Genomic DNA, 21889 nt, shown 5'->3' on the forward strand with positions numbered 1-21889 from the left:
TATTATTATTATTATTATTATTTTGAGGAACCACTTTTCACGTTTTATTAATCCTTCAATCTGTAATGATACAACTAGTAAAATTCTTATTTGAAAATTGAACTATAAACTTACGTCTTTCTTTCGTTCTCAAATATCATTAATTACATGGCTTCAATCAATTATCACAGAAACGAGATTGCTTTCACTTCTTGTGAATCATTAACATTAAATTATAATATAATTTCTTTTCCAAGAATTCATTACTTACACATAAAACAGCAAAAGAAAAGCATATGTTGTTTTATTTTTATTTAACAGCCAAGTTTTCTACATCCAAATAAAATTATTTCAAGTATAAAATAAAATATATAAAAGAAAATATCTATAAAAACTGTAAAAAAAAAATTAGATAAATGCCTTAACAATGGAGATTCAAGGACTGCTATGCTTGAAGAAAAACTGTGTTCCAGTGCTAATGAGAAAGAGAACAAATCTAAAGTACGTAGAACATGAATTACAAAGAGAGAAAAAAAAAAAAAAAGGATTAGGTTTTATCATATGAGAGATATGTATATTTAATGGGATATTTTCATAATTTTGTATTTATTTTCTATTTAGAATTTTTTTCATTCAGATAAAAGTCATGATCTTTACTTTTTTTTTATTTTGAAGTAAATATCTAAAAATCATACATATGTTGAAAAAAGACAAACAAGTAAATTTGAAAAAAAATCCAAAATTAACAAATTCTTAGACTTCAAACATTTAACAAACAAGCTCTTAATCATAAATATATGTAAGTTAGAGTTTCTAATTCCTAAATCTAACCTATCTTAATAAGCTTTTGATAAGTATAAATTTAAAATTGGGTTTTTATTTATTTGATTAATTATTAACGGTAGTTTTATAAAATTTACTTGTTAATATTATTGATAATACTTGTATATGATTAAAAGATAGAGCAAGACATTGATATTAATAATGATGATTTGCCTATAATAGAAATATTTTGTGTTAGATTAATATATTTTGTATTTATTTTAATGTTAAAATTTTAATTTCTTGTTTACTTTAATAAAATCTAGAATCGATTATTGTATGCAAATTTTTAGGCTATTTTTATAAATTTATAACTTGAATTATAAATTTTTTTATGTATTATTAAAATTAGTTTTTTAATATTTATAATTTTAAATGAGAAAACTAGTAAAAAATTCACTTCAGGTTGCAGGTAAGTTTGGTAATTGTTAAAACTCGCAGCAAGCGAATTTTAGAAAAAAAAAAATTCATTGTGGGTTGTAGGTGAGTTTGGTAATTTAAATTTTTTTTGGAAGCGAATTTGGAAATGATAGTGTCCATTGCCATCCTTGAGTAGACATAAAAAATTTTGTATGTGTGAATGTGATATACACACTTTGAATAGTTAAGGAAATTTGCATGAAGAATGGTAAAAATTAAACTAATATCATTTGCACAGAAACTGCACATAATTAGAACATAATCAACGGCTAATAGCCTAGTATAATGGTTCGACTTTAAATTAAAGAATCATTTTCACCAATGATATAATATTTAACTACATTTAAGACGGGTACTGATAACTTTGATTCACGAATAAAGCTAAACCAAGATTTTGTGGAAGTGTAAATAATATCTCGAGCAATGTGATCCTTTTTGCGTAAAAAATATATAATAGTCAAATTATTCTCTATTAAGTCGATTTTAGTAGAAAAAAAAAGTAGTCAAAGTGACCAAAAATGAAAAAAAAAAAAAAAAAACTGGAATATAGAGAATTAATTGATTGGTTTTTTAAATTACAAACTTATCTGAATATTTGAAAAAATGACAAGGACGTAAAAGTAAATTACCAAATTAAATATGTGGTTCTTACTTCTTGCACGCACAGGCTATAAAATGGCGAGTGACTCTGACTGTGAGTGACAAAGTCGAAGAAGAAGAGGAGCAGTAGCCAGTCACTGTGATTGATGGTAATAGCAAAATGATGCATTTTAATTGAAATATTATTATTATGCTATTCTATCTTTCACTATCTCTTATCTTGTACTGTCAGTTTTAACTAGTTATTGTTTTTGTTCAGGTGGTGATGATAATAAAAGGATTGTTCAGGAGATACCAGAGATGGAATCCAGTGCATCCGACCTCAGGTGCATTCTGGGGAATGGGTGTTGGGATCGGTTGTGGTGTTGGTTGGGGTCCTGGTTTCGGCCCTGATGTTATTGGCTATGTGGGTGCTGGCTGTGGTGTTGGTTTCAGTGTTGGCATCACTTTTGCTGGTTTTGGCATTGGCTTTCCTGCTAATTTCCTCTTGCAACTTCCTTACAGAGGTACAATTTTCTCTCTTTTTGATTTATATATTTTGGCCCTTACGTTGTTACTTGTTAGATTGAGGTTATGTATGCAACTCTTGTGCTTCTGGTTAACTTTGAATGCACGAAGACTAAAGTGTTTGCAGTGAATATTTAATAATCACCTACTATAGTTTAAGGTTCCTCAGTGATAAAGTTTTTTTTTTTTGAATTTTATTATTATTAAGCAATTAAAGCTACAAGAAGTGGTGAATTGGAGATTGCCCTGTCAAATGCTAGAAGTTTTGCTGGTGATGGCTGGAATAATATTGCACCTCGTGTTTCTGGCTTCCAAAGAGAAGCAACTGAAAGATTCTCTAGCTTCAAGCAAAAACAATTCTTGGATAAAGGGGTTTCTTTATGCAACGATGTGAAGAGTATAATGCCTGTGAAGTCTATTCGGGAACGTTTAGGGAGATTTAGGTTACCTTTCTTCCACCCTGGCAAAGGTATGCTAGGCGATGCAACCTTTTTCAATCGTGATAAGTTGTTTAGGTCTTATTTCCTATGCTCAAACTTGATGGTTATGTCTTATTTACATTGCAAAGATTTAGTTTTGGACATTGAACACTGTCTTTTGTGGAGCTGCTGATATTCCATGAATTTGCATCCGGATGTATGCTGGTGGATAATGGTTTTTGGTAATATAACATCGATTGATGTCAACTTACATAGAAAAGTGGATATTTGACGCAAAAGGTTTATTTTCAGCGATATGGGGACTAGATAAATAGTTTTCTTTGGTAGGAAGTACTTGTGCACATATAATTGCATTATTATTGACTTGGAAATTTGCATATTATATTTTACTCATTGAATAAGCTCAGCCATGCTTGTACTTTCATGTCAATGGATGGATATGTATATGATAGTTATGCAAAGATGGATACCAGAGTTTCAAATTTCTAAAATCCACTATAGGGAAAATTGCCACTTTTAGTTAGAAGCTAGCTTTCAGATCCTGAATCCTCCTTTCCTCTTCTCAACGCATCTATACTCTTAAAATCTGTAACTTGCAAAGCTGTTATACATTGATTAATAGAGGCTAGTTACTCTTGATGGATGCTCTTTAGATAACTTGGATTCTAATGGGATTGCAGTAGGAATTGATGTTGTTTCCTATTAAGTTAGTATGGGTTTTCTATTAAGCCAAAGATCATAGTGGCTGTGAAAAGGCTGGGAGCACTCTCTAAGACAGGTTTTTTAGTCTCAACTTCTGTCTTGTTAATTTTTGAATAGTCAGTAGATGGGTGAAGTTGAAATCTCTGTGATCATTGTGTTATGGAAACATCATCAGGTACGGTGAGGTGATAAAATATATTGGACTGTTGGATTAGTCTTGATATGTAGGCAATAAATTTCTATTTGAATGAAAGCAATGCATTTTCTATGGACTGTGACATGCAAACAAACTCAGTATATTGAAAAAAGTTTTATAGATAAAACATCCAATGTGGCAACTTTGTCAAACTATTCAATGCCATCTGTTTGAAAAATTTCTAGAATTTTTGGACCTCTTTGGTTGTGTGTTCACACTCCACGCACAGGTTAATGTTAGTATGACATATGCTGTATGATTACAGGGCATATGTCATATGTGCTTATCTCTCCTTTATCATGAACTGCTGCATTAATTTGTAAAAAAGATTCTAGTGATATTTGTATTCTAAAGACTTGCTACTTTCTTGTGATCCTTGCTAATTTATAGCTATAGATAAACTTTCCTTTGATTTACTATGTTATAAGAGCAAAAATTCTGCTAATGAAATTTTTCTGAGCCCAATGATCCCTCGTAATCCTCCTGCTTGAGGAAGACTTTAGTTTACTCAAAAGTGTTATAAATACCTATTTTCTTTAGCAAACTCCTGAGATGAACGGATTTGGACTTGCGAGCATTAGAACTGGTGGAAGCATGGGATGTAGTTGTCCCATCCCAAGCTGAAGTTGAGTGCTCTTAATGCCTATGGTTACTGTGAATTTACAGATTTCTAAATGAGTTATAATGAACAAATCAACTTAAATTCTCAAATCATCTCTTTGGGAAGTTATGCACTTCAATAAGTTATGATGTACAGAAATGTGGCCCAATAAGACTTCAAAAATATTCGCATTCTATGAGTCTGAAATATACTTGTATGCCAAAAAAACTACTGCAACAAGGGTATCCCCAAATGATAGTAAAGTTGGTGTGGCCTCATGTAGTAGAAGGAAGAAATCAAGGGTTAAATTTCAAGGGGATAATAAATTCAGCCTAATTTCCATAAGTAAATGTGTGTGTGTGTGTGTGTGTGCGTGCGCGTATTGTTCTGTTTCTACCCAAGTTATAAATCAGCGGAACTTGGCTGATAAGTCTCAGTTTCAAATCTTATCAACAGGATTTTCTTCTCTTTTATTTTTCTTTCCTTTTTGTTTTTTCAAAAGAGCAATGTATATGTAAACACTTTGGAAAATTTTCTGCATTAGAATCAACTTCTGCTTACTAGAGTATCTAAACTGGACATCATATATCTTCTTCTCACGTTTTATAGGTCATTTCTCGTAAGTGCTTGTATGCTTTTGTGTATTGTGTTCCAAGTTGTACATTGGAGACATAAACAAAACTTAGAACCATGCTTATGAACAGGCAATATGCTGGAAAAATAGCTATTTGCAACAGACTTTCAGAATTTGCAGTTCACATGTGAAGTTTGTAGCTTTAAATTTGATAACCCCTGAAAAACTAGTTTCTCATTTGTGACTTTACTGTTCCCTGTTTCTATATGTTTGCTGACAAATTTTCTCTTGCCATTCCTGCTTGTGGACTTTAACATTAATGTTCATATCCTTTGCTTGCAGATTTGAAGGATTAACGCCATGGAGTAGTCTCGGAGCTGGCGCAGCATGTATTCTTTAAGATTTGCAAGAATTCAGGCACCTCGCTCATAATTCTGAGTTGTATATACACGAATTATATTAGTCACATATCAGTAAACTATCTTTTACAACAGCATTTGTCTTCGTCAATTTCCAGAAATGGGGAAATATTAGATGGCAAGAATTCATGAGTGCATATGATTGTCTTTCACCAGTTAAATCCACATTTTAAAACAGAGTACCTATAATATCACAATTTAGCAAATAAAGAAAAAAGAAAGCAGAAGCATATTTATTACTATGTACAGAGTTGTCAGCCTGCTTACCTAGCACTGTTTTGGGAGCCTACCTATGAACATTCCTACATCAGAATCAGAAAGACCCTTAAACCCTACCTTCAAATCCAAGCAAGTATACATAAGATTAGCAAATTCAGTCCACCACAACCACGAAACACCCGTAAATCGAGTCTTGGCTCTAACTGCCAAGTCAAAAACCACCATCCGTCCATTTCTACGCTGACTGTTAATCTTCTGAAGCAACTGATGATTTAGAAAAATCAAAGAATCCCCAGTTGCCAACTGGACATGTATTGTACTTTTCTTCATTGGCTTGACCTTAAAAGGCGGCGAGACTGAATGATTTATTGCAATAGGGAAATGATCATGATTGAGAGCAATGCATTCAATGCAATCCAAGTAAATTTGCCACAAGTGATCTGGGTTTTTGAAGGTGAGATTAAAATCCCACTTGGCGATTAAGTTGGTGCTGCCGATGGTGAAGTTTGATACTGAGAAAGTGTCTAGGTGAAGAGATGGGAGCTTAGGACCAAGAGTGAAATACATGAGAATGCATATTAAGGCTGTGAGAGAGATTGAAGCAGCTACTACAAGGAGTGTGATGATGATGAGTTTTGGTAATTTTTTTATTTGAAAATGTTGATAATGGGGTGGTCGTGAGGGAGGAAGTTGAGAGATGTCACCGGTGGTAAGAGGGTAAACTTTTGATGGGCAACGATGTGCAGAGTTTTGTATTATTTCATTTTCCTCCATGGAAGATCAACGATGAAGAAACCAGAAAAAAATAAATACATGTGGCAAGTTCGAAGAAAATGATGTGATGTTTGACGTTTGTTGTAGACGAAAGGACATCCATGAATATCTCATTTTTTTGTTATCCCATCAGTTTCTGAAAACAGCATCTTACTCAATTTAATTTCCATAAATATATTTTTTCCTTTTAAAAAAAATAAATAAAAAACAAGAAGCCAAGTCGTGTAAATTTTTAAATCAGTGGAGCTATTCAAACTCCTCTTTCTACCTTAACCCCTATGGTTAGATCAAATTACTGAAGATTACACACCAAGTTTCATCATTGTTGATACCGAGTTCAATTTGAAAAATAGCTCGCACACTTCATAATTTACTGTGTGTAACAAAAACCCTAAGGCTCAGACTTGGATAAATAGAAGTTCTATTATAGAAATTTAAACATGAAATTGTGATCTTTAATATCTTCAGATGATTCTAACAATTAACTTGCAGTTAATTCATCTATGTATTGCCATAAAAAAGGCTGCAGAAAGCAAGTACACAGCACTTCAAGAACATTGCTTGAATAATCAATCACACAAGCAAATAAACAAAGGCAACGGCTTATTTTAATTTTCCTCCCATATCACGCCAATATAAGAAGCTGCTGCTTGACAGATCACCCATCCATTATCAAGCATTGCAACAATGTACCACAATTATTCTTGAACTTACGTACACATGCTACAAGTTTACAGATAATCTCATAGACTCAAGAACAAGTTTAAACCCAAGCACAAAAGTTTAGGGCTGGAAAACAGAGAGAATAAAGAGGAATAAGTGCCTACCAACTTACTAGTACTAAGGTGCTAACATAGCAAATGTGGGAACTCCACTAGACAACAGGCAAATAAGCTGGCTGAGACTCATATGGCCTGGAAATATCTCTAGCTCAGAAATTTGTCCATAGAGGTATCTGCATCAGACTGAACATCAGGATTGAAAGTATTAATTTGAAGTTTTTGAATTAGATGGGAACAGGCTTACCCTTTGAAGAGTGAGCACTCGTTTCGAAGAATTTAGAGGAAGCAATTGGGGTGGACATTGATAGCTGAGTTGTCGATAGTGAGCTCTTGTTGGCTCTCTGATCATCCAGATAGTATCCAAAATCTATGGTTTTAGGCAATTCGTCTGGAAGAGGCTGAAGAGCCTGATGTTCCTGTTTCTGAGACCTAGACGAATCAAATTCCCTGCCGAAGAAATAATGCTGTTGCTGTTGCTTTGATGTTGCACCATTACCAATGAGTGAATCAAAATCTTGTAGCGTCTGCATGGGGAGGCAGCTATTTTGCAAAAAAGCTCCACCTCTTTGATCTGATAAGGGGATTGAGGAACTTCCAGATGTTGTAACACACCATGAATTATCCACAGAAGAGTTCATCGTAAAACCCCTCAAACTCTCAGAAGCCATGGATAAAACACCATCATTTCCTTCAGGCTTCAGTTCTTGGAGCCTGTACTGTCCACTGATATGACGTCAGTTAATTAACATTCAAGGAATTGCCTAACATAAAAATCTATTATTAACTAATTCAAGGAACTTATTTCTACTATTAACAGAAAGAATACTACCAAAAGGAAACTTCTACACGTACAAACAATTTGTACAGAAGCTTTTAGACATAAACTAATGTGGTATCACCATATCATTGGCACATCATGTCTTTTAATGTATTTCACTTTAACTTTTATTGTTTCTTGTCCACCACTTTATGCTGCATCGGTTCATATAGGAAAGCTTGTACAAATAGTTAAAACATGGTGTATTTATTCAAAGTCAAATGAATCCCCTTTGATTTATCCTCCTATTTTCGGTTCTACATCAAAATCTGAGAGTTCAAAAGATCATGTTATTAATATGTGAGAAAACCATATAAGTCTAATATAATCCATACACAAAAGTATTTTCTCTTCTTATTTCCTTTCGTACACATGAACATATAACTGATATACATAACTGGCAAGCATGTTGAAATCTACTTTATTTTTGCCTGCCAAGACACACTTGACTTGAGCTTCTTCTAGTACAGCCAACTATTAAGCAACTAAAACCATCCTCGATCAGTCAGTACAACATAGAAAGCAAGCGCGTTCTTTTCTTATTTCTCTATGTACAAAGCTATAACACAGGTCAATCAGTGTTCAACTAAACTCAAAACTTAGACTTAAACATCACCCAAAGAAAAGGTCAAAGTTGCTTCCGGTGCGGCATGCAAAATGACTTCATGTTACAGTAATATCACTCCTACAAACATTTAATACAGTCCTTACAAACATTTAATACAGTCCTTACAAACATTTAATACAGACATTTTCAAGCACACCTCAAAGGACTAAGGAAAACCAGGTTTGAATGCAGGAACCTATATGTTTTGTATTTCAAGGCACTTAAGAGAATAAACTCAGTTGGAAATGAAAAATTTTACTATTCAAGAGAAAAATGAACATGGAAGCGACAAAATAGTTAAGTCTTACAAGGCCAGCACTGTCTTAGAGCCTGGCAGATTCCAAGCTCACTTAAAATCCTCCATTGAATCTTATCATGTCCACCATATTTCTATTTAAAATACTAGCGCCTGTCCTGGACTGCATCAGCATTCAGAAACTACTCATCATTTTTCAGCTGTGACGTTAACAAAGCAGCCTCCCATGGCCCTCAGCCAGTGAAAACAGAGAGTTTGGAACCCCATTTGAGAATTCATGAAAAGTTATCATTCCTTAAACCCACTCAAAACCTATTTCTAACTTGAATATGCCATATTTGACATGAAAAAAAAAAGGGTTCAAACGTGAAAAGCATCTCATAATCATGCAATTAAATACCAAAGCATGAGCATTATGAGAAACAGCTAATAGGAAATGAAGCTTACTGCATTTACAAAATCTCATTACATCATCATAGAAGTCATTGCATAATATATCATAAAAATTATCAATGAAGCCAGTGACTCATTCAATTCTTGATGAAGTACATGGCCCAACACAACTAATAAAGCAAATAGGAGAGGGACATTAACATAGCAGTTATCAATGGACCCCAGGAATCAATCTATATTTTAACAAGGAACAACGACGACATATACCTGTACTCTTTATTAGGAATCCCATAGGGGATAGCAGCCATCTGTGACTGTGACATGTTGCTCCGAAAGCAAAGACCCTCACGAGTACCAAGAGGCTGCAAAGGCGGGTTCTGAAAGCTTAAGCTTCTGCTTCCACCTCCACCTCCACTGCCAATGCTGCTCCTATTACCACCAATGTCTACTCCCACGGTAGTTGACAAAGACTGAGAGGTATTTTGTGATTCCACAGGCTTTCTTGAACGGTATCGACTACGGTTCATGTGCCGCTCACAATACTTGGAGTTGGGATGTGCATCTTTCGAGCACCTCCACTTCTTGCCATCCGTCCTTCGGCATCTCCCCGGCTCCGGGTCTATTTTCTTTCCAAAATAAGAACAATACCCAACTACATACAAACAAAAAAACAAACATACAATCACTCACCAAGCAAAACTAAAATGTGGGTGTCAGCTAGTTCAGTCAGTAAAATCTTTTCGAGGTCTGGGTTCGAACCCCGCTCCCACATGTATGTTATGCCTAAATTAATTAACTAAGTAATTAATATAACCATACAAGCAGAAATGAAAATTAGGAACCCATAAAAATGCCATCAGCAAGCATGATTAGTTTGCAAATAAATAAATAAGTAGAAGGTTATTGTGGGTGCTTCACTTACAAGTTGGGTGGTGGAATAAGCTAGAAGAGAGGAACTTGAGGCTAGTGCGAATGGGGACGAGGAGATCCGGGGGAACGGGGAGACCCGCTTTGAGGTATTTGAAGATTAGGGCTTGATGCTCCAGCTCATGCCACTGAGACGCAGTGAACGGGGCCACTGAAGAAGATAAAGAACCAGAACCGCTCATTTTCTTTTTTTTTTTTCACACAAAACTGCTGCTGCTGCTGCTGCTTGTGCTATATCTGGATTTGGAATCTAATCACTAGTGTCATTGCAACTGCTTCCATGAAACTACAATTTCAGACTCAACAAGAGACTTGGGAGGGCGGTGGATCTGTTAACTCTTACAACCACAACAAGCTCAAACATGTTATTATTTTTTTGGGTAATTTTTAAAAACCTCTCCTGAGGTTTGGGCTTGTTGCAATTAGATGGCGAGAATTGATTTATTTGTAAAAAACCCCCTATCATCAGTTAAGTTTAACATTGACCGTTAGTTGACCGTGCAAAGACAATATTACCCTCAACAATAGTTTGTAAACGAAAATAACTAAAAAAAAACTAAAATTATTGGTGCAAAAAGCACAAACCCTATTTTTTGACAATTTTATCCTTGTCAATTCTAAAAATTTACAATATCATAGGTAAAGATTATGACTATTTCATTTTAAAATTTTTAATTTTATCTTTCTTGTAGGAATTTTAAGGAAATATCAATAATTTAAAGAGGATTTTTTAATTTTAATTTTTTATAAGAACTTTAAGAAAATATCAATAATTTAAAAAGTGTAAAATAACTAATAATTTTGATTTTTTTTATAGTTATTTTCGTTTATAAACTATTGTTAAGGATAATATTGTCTTTGCATGGTCAACTAACGGTCAATATTAAACTTAACTGACCGTAGGGGGTTTTTTACAAATAAATCAATTCTCGTCATCTACTTGCAACAAGCCCAAACCTCATGGGAGGTTTTTAAAAATTACCCTTATTTTTTTACTATAAATAAAGAAAATATATTATAATATTTATTTAAGGGCGTGAACTTAAATATTTGTTTTCTTCTTTTCCTAAAAAATGTGTTTTTGTTGTTACGTTTGAAGTTTGACTTCTCATTTTGGACAATTATAACGGTATTACAAGAAGTAATAAGGGAAAATTTAAAACTAAGTGGAAGTGTATGATGGCATTTTAAATCATTTAAAATTTTTTTGATAGTATGCATTGATTCAAGAGTAGGTTTTGATAATATAAAATAAAGGCTCAATAGCTGCACTTATTCATAAATGATAAAGATAGGGTTTCGAATTTTTAAAAAACCTAGGAGACCTCAATGGTTGTGGCCACAAATTTTAAAAAATTATTAGACATAGAAAGGGCTATAAATTAGAAACTGGGGAATTCTCAAAACAATTTAAAAGCCCAAAGGGCTGAAAAAACCACATTGTCAGTGAACTGGGTCACTATGTTTGTGCAGTGATTATGAGAAGCCTAAAGGAATGTTATGGACCTACGGCGACCTTGTATTGAGTGGGGAGCAGGGGACAAATATATGTGCCACTGTTAGAAGGTGATGGACATACGCTATATCATATTTCTTGTTTTTAAGTTAATTTTGTTTAATAATTAATCATAATTAATATATAATTTTGTAATAATTAAGTGCGAGCAGTGAAATTAGGGATGAACTGAGTAAGGATATCGGGCACCCGGAAGGGCTTTAGCCCGATATAGTGGTACCTGGGCCCAGTTTCGGGCTTTATGTGAGTGAACCGACCGATACCAAAAAGCCTAAGACCGTGCCCGGCCCAGGTGAGTGCTCGTCATCGTCACCGCCTTGTCAGGAACTGCCTATTTCACATGATGACGTCGCATTGATGTCACCCAATCTAATCAATGACCATGATCCAGCTCAGAACCAGCAACTTTTCAGCAATTACAACACAAATCCTGCAATTTCCAGCACAACTCCAGCTATCATTTGATCATTTGGTCACGATTCGACGCACTGTGCTTTTGAAATCAAAATTTAATTTACGACCACTCGTGACAAGGTGCCGCTATGATTAAAATTGTTCCTCTGGTTTCAACTGCTCTATACCGGCTTCTAGGTTTTGAATTTTTAAATGGTCTATAGCTTGAACCTCTGATGCAGGGTGCACTGCTTAGAAAACGCATTTATAATGCCACACTTGGTAGTAGAAAACTGAAGGAAGTTGTATGACTCCCTCCAGGGAGGATCTAAATTAGGAGAGATTCTACAGTATTTTTATTGCACTATGCCTACTTAATATATGTATAACATATATATTTATTTTAAAAAATTATTATGTAATTGATAGTTATATTTAATTTATATATATCATACATTACGTGACTATAATATAACTGAGATATTTTAGAATTTCTCATAAATGAGTGGCTCCCTATCAATAGTAGTACATCAAAATATTTAGAGGATGCCATTGTGGGTTCTTTGGTGTATATACTATACAATTCCACTTCTCTTGTTTATTTTCTGTTATGTCCTTAAATCAAATTATAAGATTAAAAAAAATATATTTATGTTTTTACTGTGATTTTTTTTATCACAAACACAGACAATAAATTTGACAATAATAATTATAATTACTATTGTTAGGACAAATTTACCCGGAAGGGAATGTGCTAGACCACTGAAAATCTGTTATGTATTAGGTTTAATCCTGTTTAGTTTTTATGTTAAAAGAATATAGATTGTTTATTTTATAAGCTTTGACAAAAATAGTGTTTATAAAAATTTTATAAAGTTACTTATTTTATAAGTTTTTTTATATTTTGACAATCAATTTTAAAAGTAGATAGAAAGTTATCATATAAATTATTTGTGTAAGTAACTTATCAAATAAATCATTGTGCCTGTTTAAAATTCTATTGTAACCTTATAATTTTAATAACTCCTAATATATAAATAAAAGATAATATAAACTTATATATATTTTAATCATTATCTAATAAACAACACTTTCGTAATAAAATTTATTAAATGCATGTGTATTGCATAATTTACTAAACACTTAATCATCTTTTTTAATCAACGCTTATTTCAATTCACGCAAACACAAATAATTCATTTTATCAGCCATCACAATTATAAACCGGCTCTTAATAAATCCCAAAATGAAACCCACTAATTTTTTTGATTTTATATTAACGAGTTTCATCTCAATGGATCTCACTTAAGACCCACAGGCCTATTGGCAATTACTGTTGCCACAGCTCGTTCCACACAAATATCTCTCGTAATTGTTGAAGATATGTAATTTTTTTTTCTTTATTTGGAAACAATTTGATTTTTGGATTATGTTAAAAGGCAAGGGCTTTCCTTTTCAGATGCTTCCGCTAAAGCTGCCCGGGCCGAGAATAAAATCTGATCTGTCTTGACAGCTGGCCATTTAAAAAAAAAAAATTTGAGCAGTCGAATGAAAAAATAAAAAATTAAATAAAATCTCCTTAAAATCATAACGTACCACTCGTGAAGCGCAAAGTACAACCCCGTATTTTTAAATGTTTGTGTTATTATTATATATAAACTTTTACAGAGCTTACGCAGAGGACTTATAATTAAATCAAAGAAAAAAAAAGCAAAATAATAAAAGAGACTTTTCAGTTTTTAAGCTGAAGAAGGGGAGGAAAAAAAAAAAAATTCCAGAGCACACGGTCACTCACTTTTTCTTCAGCCATGAGTCTCTTCGGCCTCGGAAGGTGAAAATAAATAACTGAAAATTAATATTTTATTTTCACTAATTAATTCAATTAATTTTCTCGTTAATTGAAATTCAATTTTGCATTTTGTTGTAGCGCGAGCAGATCTGTATATTCTCATGTGATCAACCGATGCTTTGGCTAATTTTCTTTTTCTTTTTTTACTTTACCTAATTTGTGCGATCGTATTCAATTTACTTTTTGGATGCGGTGCAAAATGAGAAAACATCTTGATAATTTGATTGTAATATGAAAAATCTTAAAATTTAGATTTTATTTAGTCGCTGCTCTTGATTTGTTGTTGAAATGCAATTATTATTTTGTGTTTTTATTTGAATTTCTTGTTTATTATTGGAATTGACTTTTTCTAAGACTAATTTTTTTTTTCCCGTTAATGTGCCAATAGGAATGTGATTTCTGAGCTTGATCATGTATGTAAGCCTTAAAGCAAACCGATGATAGTGTAATATATGTAACTTTTCAGAGATCTTTCTATAGCCTCTGTTGTTAAATAACGTTGTAATTATGATATAGAATGTCTATCTTATGTGTAAGAGCTTGTAGGATTTAGCAATTATGTAAATACAGTGTAAAATAAATGGTCTTCGCGTTAAATTTAAATTTAATTCTTGCATGTGGATGTGGGGGAGAGTGTGAAGGCATTTACAATTTGGAGAAAGTGAAGTTAAATATGAGTCTCCGTAATAATGCCTTGTAGAACTTTGTCTTTTATCTTTTTCAGTTTATGAATCTTGCTTTATAATTTTTTGCTGAAACAGAAATCAGAGAACATTTCGCCCAAAAAAGAGTGCACCCTCGGGGAGTAAGGTTTGTACTCTTCATGCCACTATTGCTTTTCTTGCTGATTCCTTTCTTGTTGGAAAATGATATAATACGTGCTAGCCACTGATTGGTATTACTCTTTTTATTTTGTTTTGTTTGCTCAACATATTGAATTTTACTAAATTTGTTGAGAATTTGGTTGTTTGACTCGTGGATGGAATAAATACTTGGTTCAACTTTCTTTGTTTTTAGTAATATTTAGTTACTAGTTAAATTATTTAGGGTCAGTGTCATCCTTGGAATTGAACTGTCCTGCTTGAAAAATGGGCTTTTGTAGTATTTAATCTGCAAGCAGCCGACCAATACATTCAAAACAAAAGGTGGTTTCATTATGAAACATGTTACTGTTGAACTGAGCAGATATGATTTACACAAGGCATAAAAGGTGTAAGTTTTGATGGTGTTTGGATAATATGCTGGTTTCTTATTTCATAAGGATATTCAAGGTTACTCTGTATATTTGGTGAAACAGAAAATTCTGCCAGAAGGGTTATAATGTTGAGGGATTGAGCAACTAAAAGAAATTGAAACATTGTTTTAGTTTGGCATGTAAGCCCTCTTGTTGCTCATGAAACTTATTAATCATCAGAATTTAGCCTTCGGAAGGTGCAAACTAAAATATAATCATAGGAAATGGACATCTAAACTTCCTGAATTTGGAAAGATTGGCAACTGTTTTAGTTTTATGTTTTCTTTTCATTTTGGAGATGGGAGTTGTAACTTTTTGGTTATGATCTTAATTTAGCATTTGTCACATGGTGCTGCTATATTTGAAAGTTTCCTTTATATTCGACTTCTAAGTTTTTGGCATTTGTATCTCTATTGGCTTTTTAATTTTGAATTTTTAATTAGTCTTGAACTTCTGATGCAGGGTGCACAGCTTAGAAAACACATTGATGCCACCCTTGGTAGTGGAAACCTGAGGGAAGCAGTAAGACTTCCCCCTGGAGAGGATCTAAATGAGTGGCTTGCTGTTAATAGTAATACTCTTTCTCTCACATTTTAGAATGAACCGTCTATGAAATAGGCTGTCCTACACTGTTGCATACATTTTTTAGAAAAATAGAATAAAATAAAAAGATTATTTGTGAAATGTCTTAAAACCAGTGCTTCCCAATTCATAAATAATTGAAATCTTTTGTGTTAAATTAGTTTCTGAAATAAGTTTGTTGGACTTTTTGTTTCAGCTGTGGATTTCTTCAACCAGGTAAATCTGCTCTATGGTACCCTAACAGAGTTCTGTACCGCTGAGAACTGTCCTACAATGACTGCAGGCCCCAAGTATGGCATAGTAAATAAATTGTTGCGTTCATTTTCTTTTATACTTCGTTTATAAGTGCGGTTACAGTATATTTTCCTATCAGTAACACCAGTTTTCTTTTTTCAATTACTTTTCTTTCAAATCATTTGGCTGCCTTACATAGTTTTTAAGAAAATTTGTTGTCTATAAATAGTTAAAACCCAATCAGTACCCTAAAATTTAGGACTGCATGGCGACTCACCTGTTTATATAATTAAAAAGGTTTTCTTTGTTTCTCCTCAGTTTTTACTTTCTTTTTTAGTTCAAGAAACTGAAAATCAAATGAAAACACACCAGAGAATCTGTATTGGGGTTTGCTATAGATGGTCAAGTTTGAATGTTTTGAGGATTCTCTGACTTTGGATTAGCATTATGCACTAAATTCAGAATGCACTGTATAATCCACTCTGAGAAACACGAAAGGAATGTTATAATATTTTATATGCTTTCACGTGTCTTTCCATTTGGACTAATGTTAAGTTTGGATGAGTTATACCCTATTCAGTAAATAGAGTTTTGATGTGTTAAAATATTTGTTGCATCATTTCTTTTGTCCCTTTTGAAATAGAGTGAGGTAGATTTGAAAAATCCAATCCACATTTATTTTTTTTCTTTTTTTGGTTTCTTTGGTTCTAAGTTGTCTGTTATATTTTCCTCTTTTCTTGACTTGTTCGGATTAAAATTAAGGTGTTCTTGTTCAATCTGTAATAAATAACTGGCTGTTACTATTAGCTTCATTATTCTATCTTCTTAGACGTCATGACTGATAAAGATGGGAAACTTCACAGATATGAATATAGATGGGCAGATGGTGTGCAAATCAAGAAACCTATTGAAGTTTCTGCTCCAAAATATGTTGAATATTTGATGGACTGGATTGAGTCACAGCTTGATGACGAATCCATATTTCCTCAGAAGCTTGGTATGTTCATTGTGGCATTTGTATTTTTATTCTGTAGTTTCTCGTGATAAGGTTAAAGTTGCTGTTTAGTTAGGGAAAAAAATGGACTATGTGTATATGTTGAGAATATTTAAAAATGGACTATATGTTTATGCTGAGAATATTTATTATTCCTGCTGCCACCACTATTTTGTTTTGACCATCTATAGCAAACCCCAATACAGATTCTCATGATAAGTTTATAGGTTTTACTTTTTAGGGAGATAAAAAGGGTTATATAAAGAAGTACATGCTCAGAATATTTATTGTTACCACCACAACATTTGTCTCGACCTGGAAGCTATTCATATGTGGTTCTCTGCTAATTGTATGACTACTTCTGATTTTGTAGGAGCTCCATTTCCTTCCAACTTTAAGGAGGTCGTGAAGACTATATTCAAAAGATTGTTCCGTGTTTACGCCCATATTTATCACTCTCACTTCCAGAAAATCGTGAGCCTTAAGGAGGAAGCTCATCTGAACACATGCTTCAAGCATTTCATACTCTTTACCTGTGTAAGTTTTCAAATCATTTCAACTCTAGCGAAGACCAGTGCCCTTTTTATATTGTTGGTAAAACCTAAAACTTAGACTGTAACTTATTCTTTCTGTCAGTTATGATTCTTGCATTGCTGAATTACAAACTGCAATTTTTTAAAACTTGGCTACTTCTAATCTTTAATAAAGAACTTTTAACTTCATTTTTTCTTTAAAGTGCATCTTTCCTGCATGGTGAGAAATGTAAACTGTGATAGTCTTCATATCATATGAATTGAGTCTTATGTTAGATCACCTGGATCCTGAATATGAAGGGAACTTTCCTTTAAAAGGTTATGGTTTCTGTGTCAGCAAGAGTAATGGTAAATGTATCATAAGTTGTTTAGATTAGTTAAATAGTTACAAACAAAAAGTAGAAATCTGATTTAGGGATTTGGCTATGTTTCAGATTGGCGTCAGTTACCACATAATGTTAATAGTTTGAAGTTCATAAAATTACTAGCCATCATCTACTAATTTTATGTTTCATGTCACTACTTTCAATGTTCACAATACCAATTTTATGTTTTCACCATGTTAATTATTAAGATTTACATTCCAGTTTTATAGCATAAACTTTGATATAGATTTGAGAAGTCATAGTTGAGGTTCTTAATGACCCTCAATAAGTTATGCTACTTGTGAAGTAAACAGAAGCTATTTAGGAGTACATGATAGAACTGTATGAATTGTCAAATAATGTGTGGTGGGTCGTCGTGTTTTTGATGTGCAAATATAGTTATAGAATTTGGTATGATGAATTCTTTTCCGGTACTTTGTTCACCAATGTGAGTTTGATATGTTACTGCTATACTGAGCTTACTGATTTTGTGTACAGGAATTTGGTCTAATTGACAAGAAAGAGCTTGGACCACTTCAAGAGCTTATAGATTCCATTATAGTTCCATACTAAAATATGGGGTCGGCAGATTGCAAGAAAGGATTTTGCTTTTAGGGATATGTAATAAAAGCAAATAAGTTCTATCTGTATTCTACTTCATTATCACCTTTGTTGCTCTCAATATCATAAATTGTTTGTTCATGTTGATGATGTATGCTTGTATTTTTCTAACTTCATGCATGTATCAAGAAGGCGGGGAAGCCCGTTTCATTGGGTAGCCTAGTCTTCGATGCTCTGTTTGCGAAAATGGCAACAGGTTAAAAAAAAGGAAAAAAAAAAAGGTCCTATCTGAGTTATTGTGTATCTGATAGCGGATTGGTATCGTAATGTTTTTATTTTTTGTCTGTGTTCTTTGAACTTTATTTTTCCACTGTTAAAACGTAATTCAGTTTTACTTTTACCATTGGCGTTTTGGCAGTTTCTGCTACCTTTCTCCTAATTCAGTCAAAAGAAGCATATTAAGGTTGCATTGCATATTGCCTCATCCAATGAACCTAAATAATAAAATCTAGAAAATTCGTGCACAGGGGGCATGAAAATTATAAAATTAAAATTTCAACGAAAATGTTATTAGCTATGTGATTGTTTAATGGCAATTATGCAAGTAACATGCAGTTTCATTAAAATATCAAAATATTTATAATTGGATATGATATATGATGCATCACAAATTGAAAACAAACCCTCTCGGCAGCTTGAAGTAGGCTGTATCATAATCATCAGCGTCATCATGATTATGGCAACGATGAATATTATGATTATGAAATAAATTTAGGTTTCTCTTAATGATGTTTTCTTTGTAGTGCCGTGGTGTCCTAATTTTATTCCAATGAATATCTCCGTTTGTATTTTTCATTTTTCTTCTTTCTAAACCTTGTTGAATACATCTTATCTTTTGTCATGATTCATGATTCATTCCAGTCAACTCCCTTCTCTTTTAGTCCCCAGAAAAAGGGAGCTTTAAAAATATCCCATTGAGTGCAAGTTGCAACATATGCAATACAACAATAAATTTGTTATTATGGGGATATATTTATTTCTGAGTCAAAAATTCGAACCTTTCTTTTAGAATAAACAACATTCAATAAGACAATTCATGCATCTTCAATAATGTGCACATCAAGTAATATTTTCATGTTCACCAATCTAAATGCTTCCTTGGAAAGCCACTAAACAAGACGAATAATTTACCCTAATTCAGTCTCGATCTAATGCATCTTGAACGATATGCAAGCTCCTAAACTCGGAATTCCCATATCTTGAAGCAGCAAAAATATATGATCCTGCAACCCCAGCAAGAACACCGAAGACCAGGGCAAAGAGCTGGAAGTTAGCCAAGAACTCACCTCGAACCTCACTGTCTGTTGAATGACAAGAGACCATATTTTCTTTAAGCCGACAACCATCTGGCATCATGGGGCCATAGAGAGTGAAGGCTGTCTGATAGAACCAGAGGCCCTGGAGAGTAATAGCGATTCCACTAGACAAATCAATGGGAAAGCTGGTTGGGAAGATACCTCCGGCAGCACAGGATAAGACGCAAAGTGCTATCAAGAAGACAAGGAGGAGGTGATAGTATCCCTCAAGCCCTTTATGTGTTGTTGAGTGAAAGTTGAACAGCAGATACTCTCCGCAGAATGCTGTGGCAGCAATGAAGCAAAGGGATTCTTCAGGCAATGGAAGAAATCTAGGGGAAAAAAAAAAGAATTCAGAGGAAAAAATAAGGGGAAAAAAACAATTAGCTGTGACAAATGAAACATGGAGCCTTCACTCTCATACTCAAATAGTTTGAAATATTCGGAAGAATTAATAAATTATCAGCAGAATCGTATGAATTCTCAAGTAGGCTTCATTTGGAATTCTTTCCAGGTTAACATTTTCTATTTCACATTCTACAACTTATGATGCCCCAAGTCTTTGTACCTCCATTCTCACATTCAAAGAAATCCCATTAATATTTTGGCAATTGTAAGCCAGATAACAAGTTTAAGGTACCAGAGGACTCCTGCATCAGATGAGTTTTAGAGCCCAAGCAGACTCTTTCCAAAGTCAGATTAACAGAGCCTCAAGAAAACTTCATAGTCAATTCAAACAAAGGAGTGACTTCCTAAGCTCAGGTAAATACAAATTCTGTCACCAATCTATCATTAAAGTCAGGAAATTCTAGCTACCCCTTCAGATTTTAACTAAAAATGTGCAGATTAGCCCATTCCTATGAAATAGCTATTATAATTGATTAAAAAAAAATAAACATTAATGAAGTTTTAAGCTTTCTTAAGTCCTAAATGAGGAGAAGTTCACAAACTTATACGATTGTTCTATGTCTTCCCACCTATGAAATGGGGACTTCTTCCTACATGCTTTCCCAAACAAAATATAAACAGACGCCATTTACAAGCGGAAATAAATACAGCAATTGTCCTGATCCCACCTCAGTTATTACCCAGAGTAATCATTAAGCTGGTGCTAAAAATAGATCAAAAATAGCTTCTTTGTCTCCTCAACTAAATAAACTAAAACATGAAAAGGGGAAAGTAACCAACCTCGTTTTCTCAGACAGCAGAGTGACAACACCGAAGATAACAAACATGAGAAGCATCCCCGAATGCTCAAAATCATTCATATGATGCGGGTTCAAGACTCCATTAACAAAAAACTTGAGATGGGTCGAATAAAAAAGCTCAATACACATATCAATGAAAGCACCGATTACAATCACATAAAGTTCCATGTACTTGAGCTTCCCATCAAACCCAGGAACCGGGTTCCAAACCCTGACCCGAAACGACTTGGGGTTCGACACGTGTCGAACCACAGCGCTCCATATGTGCCACACACCAACTAAAAGGAACAGTGTCCCTGGTAAAACATGTCCTATGAAAGATCCCATTTTGTTTGTGCTCCCCCTCTAAACTATGCTTGTTTCCTGAATCAATCCCTTTGTTTCTGTTTCAAAGAGAAAGCAGATTTTGTGAAAAGTAATTTCTTTAAATAAACTTTGGACTTTCTTTTTTTGAAACTTTCAAATAGAAGAAAATTCACGAGATTCCACAACTATTGACTGTGCTATATCTATGCAACAAGAGACTGTAAATTACAATTCTTTTTTTTTTTCTCTCTCTCTCAAGAAATAAACATACCCACATGGTCAAATCTTGAAAGTCATCAAAACAGACCAAGGATAAGGGAAAGAGAGAAAAATTAAAACTAATATGATCATAGAAAGAACCCATTAAACCTGTACAAAAGGGTCTGCAACGCGAGAAAAAAAAAGAAAAAGAAAAAAAATCTTTTTAAAAAGCAAGTGATGATGAGGATATAAAGAGGAAATATAATGAAAGGTAATAATAATAATAGAAGGTGATGATCCAGTGTACTTACAATACAAGAATCTTGATTGAACAGTGATGATTTGGATTAGCTACATGATCCAAAAAGCCATGCTGTTTTCTTCAACACACTGAATTATATGCACCTTTCAGAAAGAAAAAAAGGTAAAATATATTTGTGTGTGATGATGGAGGTGGGGATCTGAGACGGCCGCCAGTCTGAAAACAAAAACAAAAACAAAAAAAGTGGTGGAAATTATAATA

At 33.5% G+C, this 21889-nt stretch overlaps 4 protein-coding genes across 5 annotated transcripts; 2 read left to right on the top strand and 2 right to left on the bottom strand.

Moving 5' to 3' along the window:
- The first annotated feature begins 1839 nt into the window (after positions 1 to 1839).
- Positions 1840 to 5397, top strand: LOC102611173 (cadmium-induced protein AS8). The gene is made up of 4 exons (XM_006493567.3): positions 1840 to 1970; positions 2081 to 2327; positions 2537 to 2797; positions 5184 to 5397. The coding sequence occupies exons 1-4, from the start codon at positions 1968 to 1970 to the stop codon at positions 5195 to 5197; spliced, it is 525 nt and encodes a 174-aa protein (XP_006493630.2). The 5' UTR covers positions 1840 to 1967; the 3' UTR covers positions 5198 to 5397.
- Positions 5398 to 6839: 1442 nt separating this feature from the next.
- On the bottom strand, positions 6840 to 10403 carry LOC102611455 (growth-regulating factor 4-like). 2 transcript variants are annotated; one of them, XM_006493569.3, is made up of 4 exons: positions 10031 to 10403; positions 9376 to 9760; positions 7280 to 7746; positions 6840 to 7208 (listed from the first exon to the last, which is right to left on the bottom strand). In XM_006493569.3, the coding sequence occupies exons 1-4, from the start codon at positions 10215 to 10217 to the stop codon at positions 7180 to 7182; spliced, it is 1068 nt and encodes a 355-aa protein (XP_006493632.2). In that variant the 5' UTR covers positions 10218 to 10403; the 3' UTR covers positions 6840 to 7179. The 2 variants fall into 2 exon arrangements, with proteins under 2 accessions (XP_006493632.2, XP_006493631.2); XM_006493568.3 differs by having other exon boundaries at positions 7280 to 7758.
- A 3208-nt stretch (positions 10404 to 13611) lies between these two features.
- Positions 13612 to 18599, top strand: LOC102611950 (MOB kinase activator-like 1A). The gene is made up of 7 exons (XM_006493570.4): positions 13612 to 13775; positions 14555 to 14603; positions 15490 to 15598; positions 15806 to 15899; positions 16707 to 16840; positions 17211 to 17374; positions 18234 to 18599. The coding sequence occupies exons 1-7, from the start codon at positions 13753 to 13755 to the stop codon at positions 18306 to 18308; spliced, it is 648 nt and encodes a 215-aa protein (XP_006493633.1). The 5' UTR covers positions 13612 to 13752; the 3' UTR covers positions 18309 to 18599.
- Positions 18600 to 19291: 692 nt separating this feature from the next.
- Positions 19292 to 21889, bottom strand: LOC102612249 (uncharacterized). The gene is made up of 3 exons (XM_006493571.4): positions 21678 to 21889; positions 20840 to 21242; positions 19292 to 19983 (listed from the first exon to the last, which is right to left on the bottom strand). Exons 2-3 carry the CDS (start codon positions 21184 to 21186, stop codon positions 19494 to 19496), a joined length of 837 nt encoding a protein of 278 aa, XP_006493634.2. The 5' UTR covers positions 21187 to 21242; positions 21678 to 21889; the 3' UTR covers positions 19292 to 19493.

The sequence above is a fragment of the Citrus sinensis genome, chromosome 5 (assembly GCF_022201045.2).
Source record: "Citrus sinensis cultivar Valencia sweet orange chromosome 5, DVS_A1.0, whole genome shotgun sequence".
NCBI classification, from domain to species: Eukaryota; Viridiplantae; Streptophyta; class Magnoliopsida; order Sapindales; family Rutaceae; genus Citrus; species Citrus sinensis.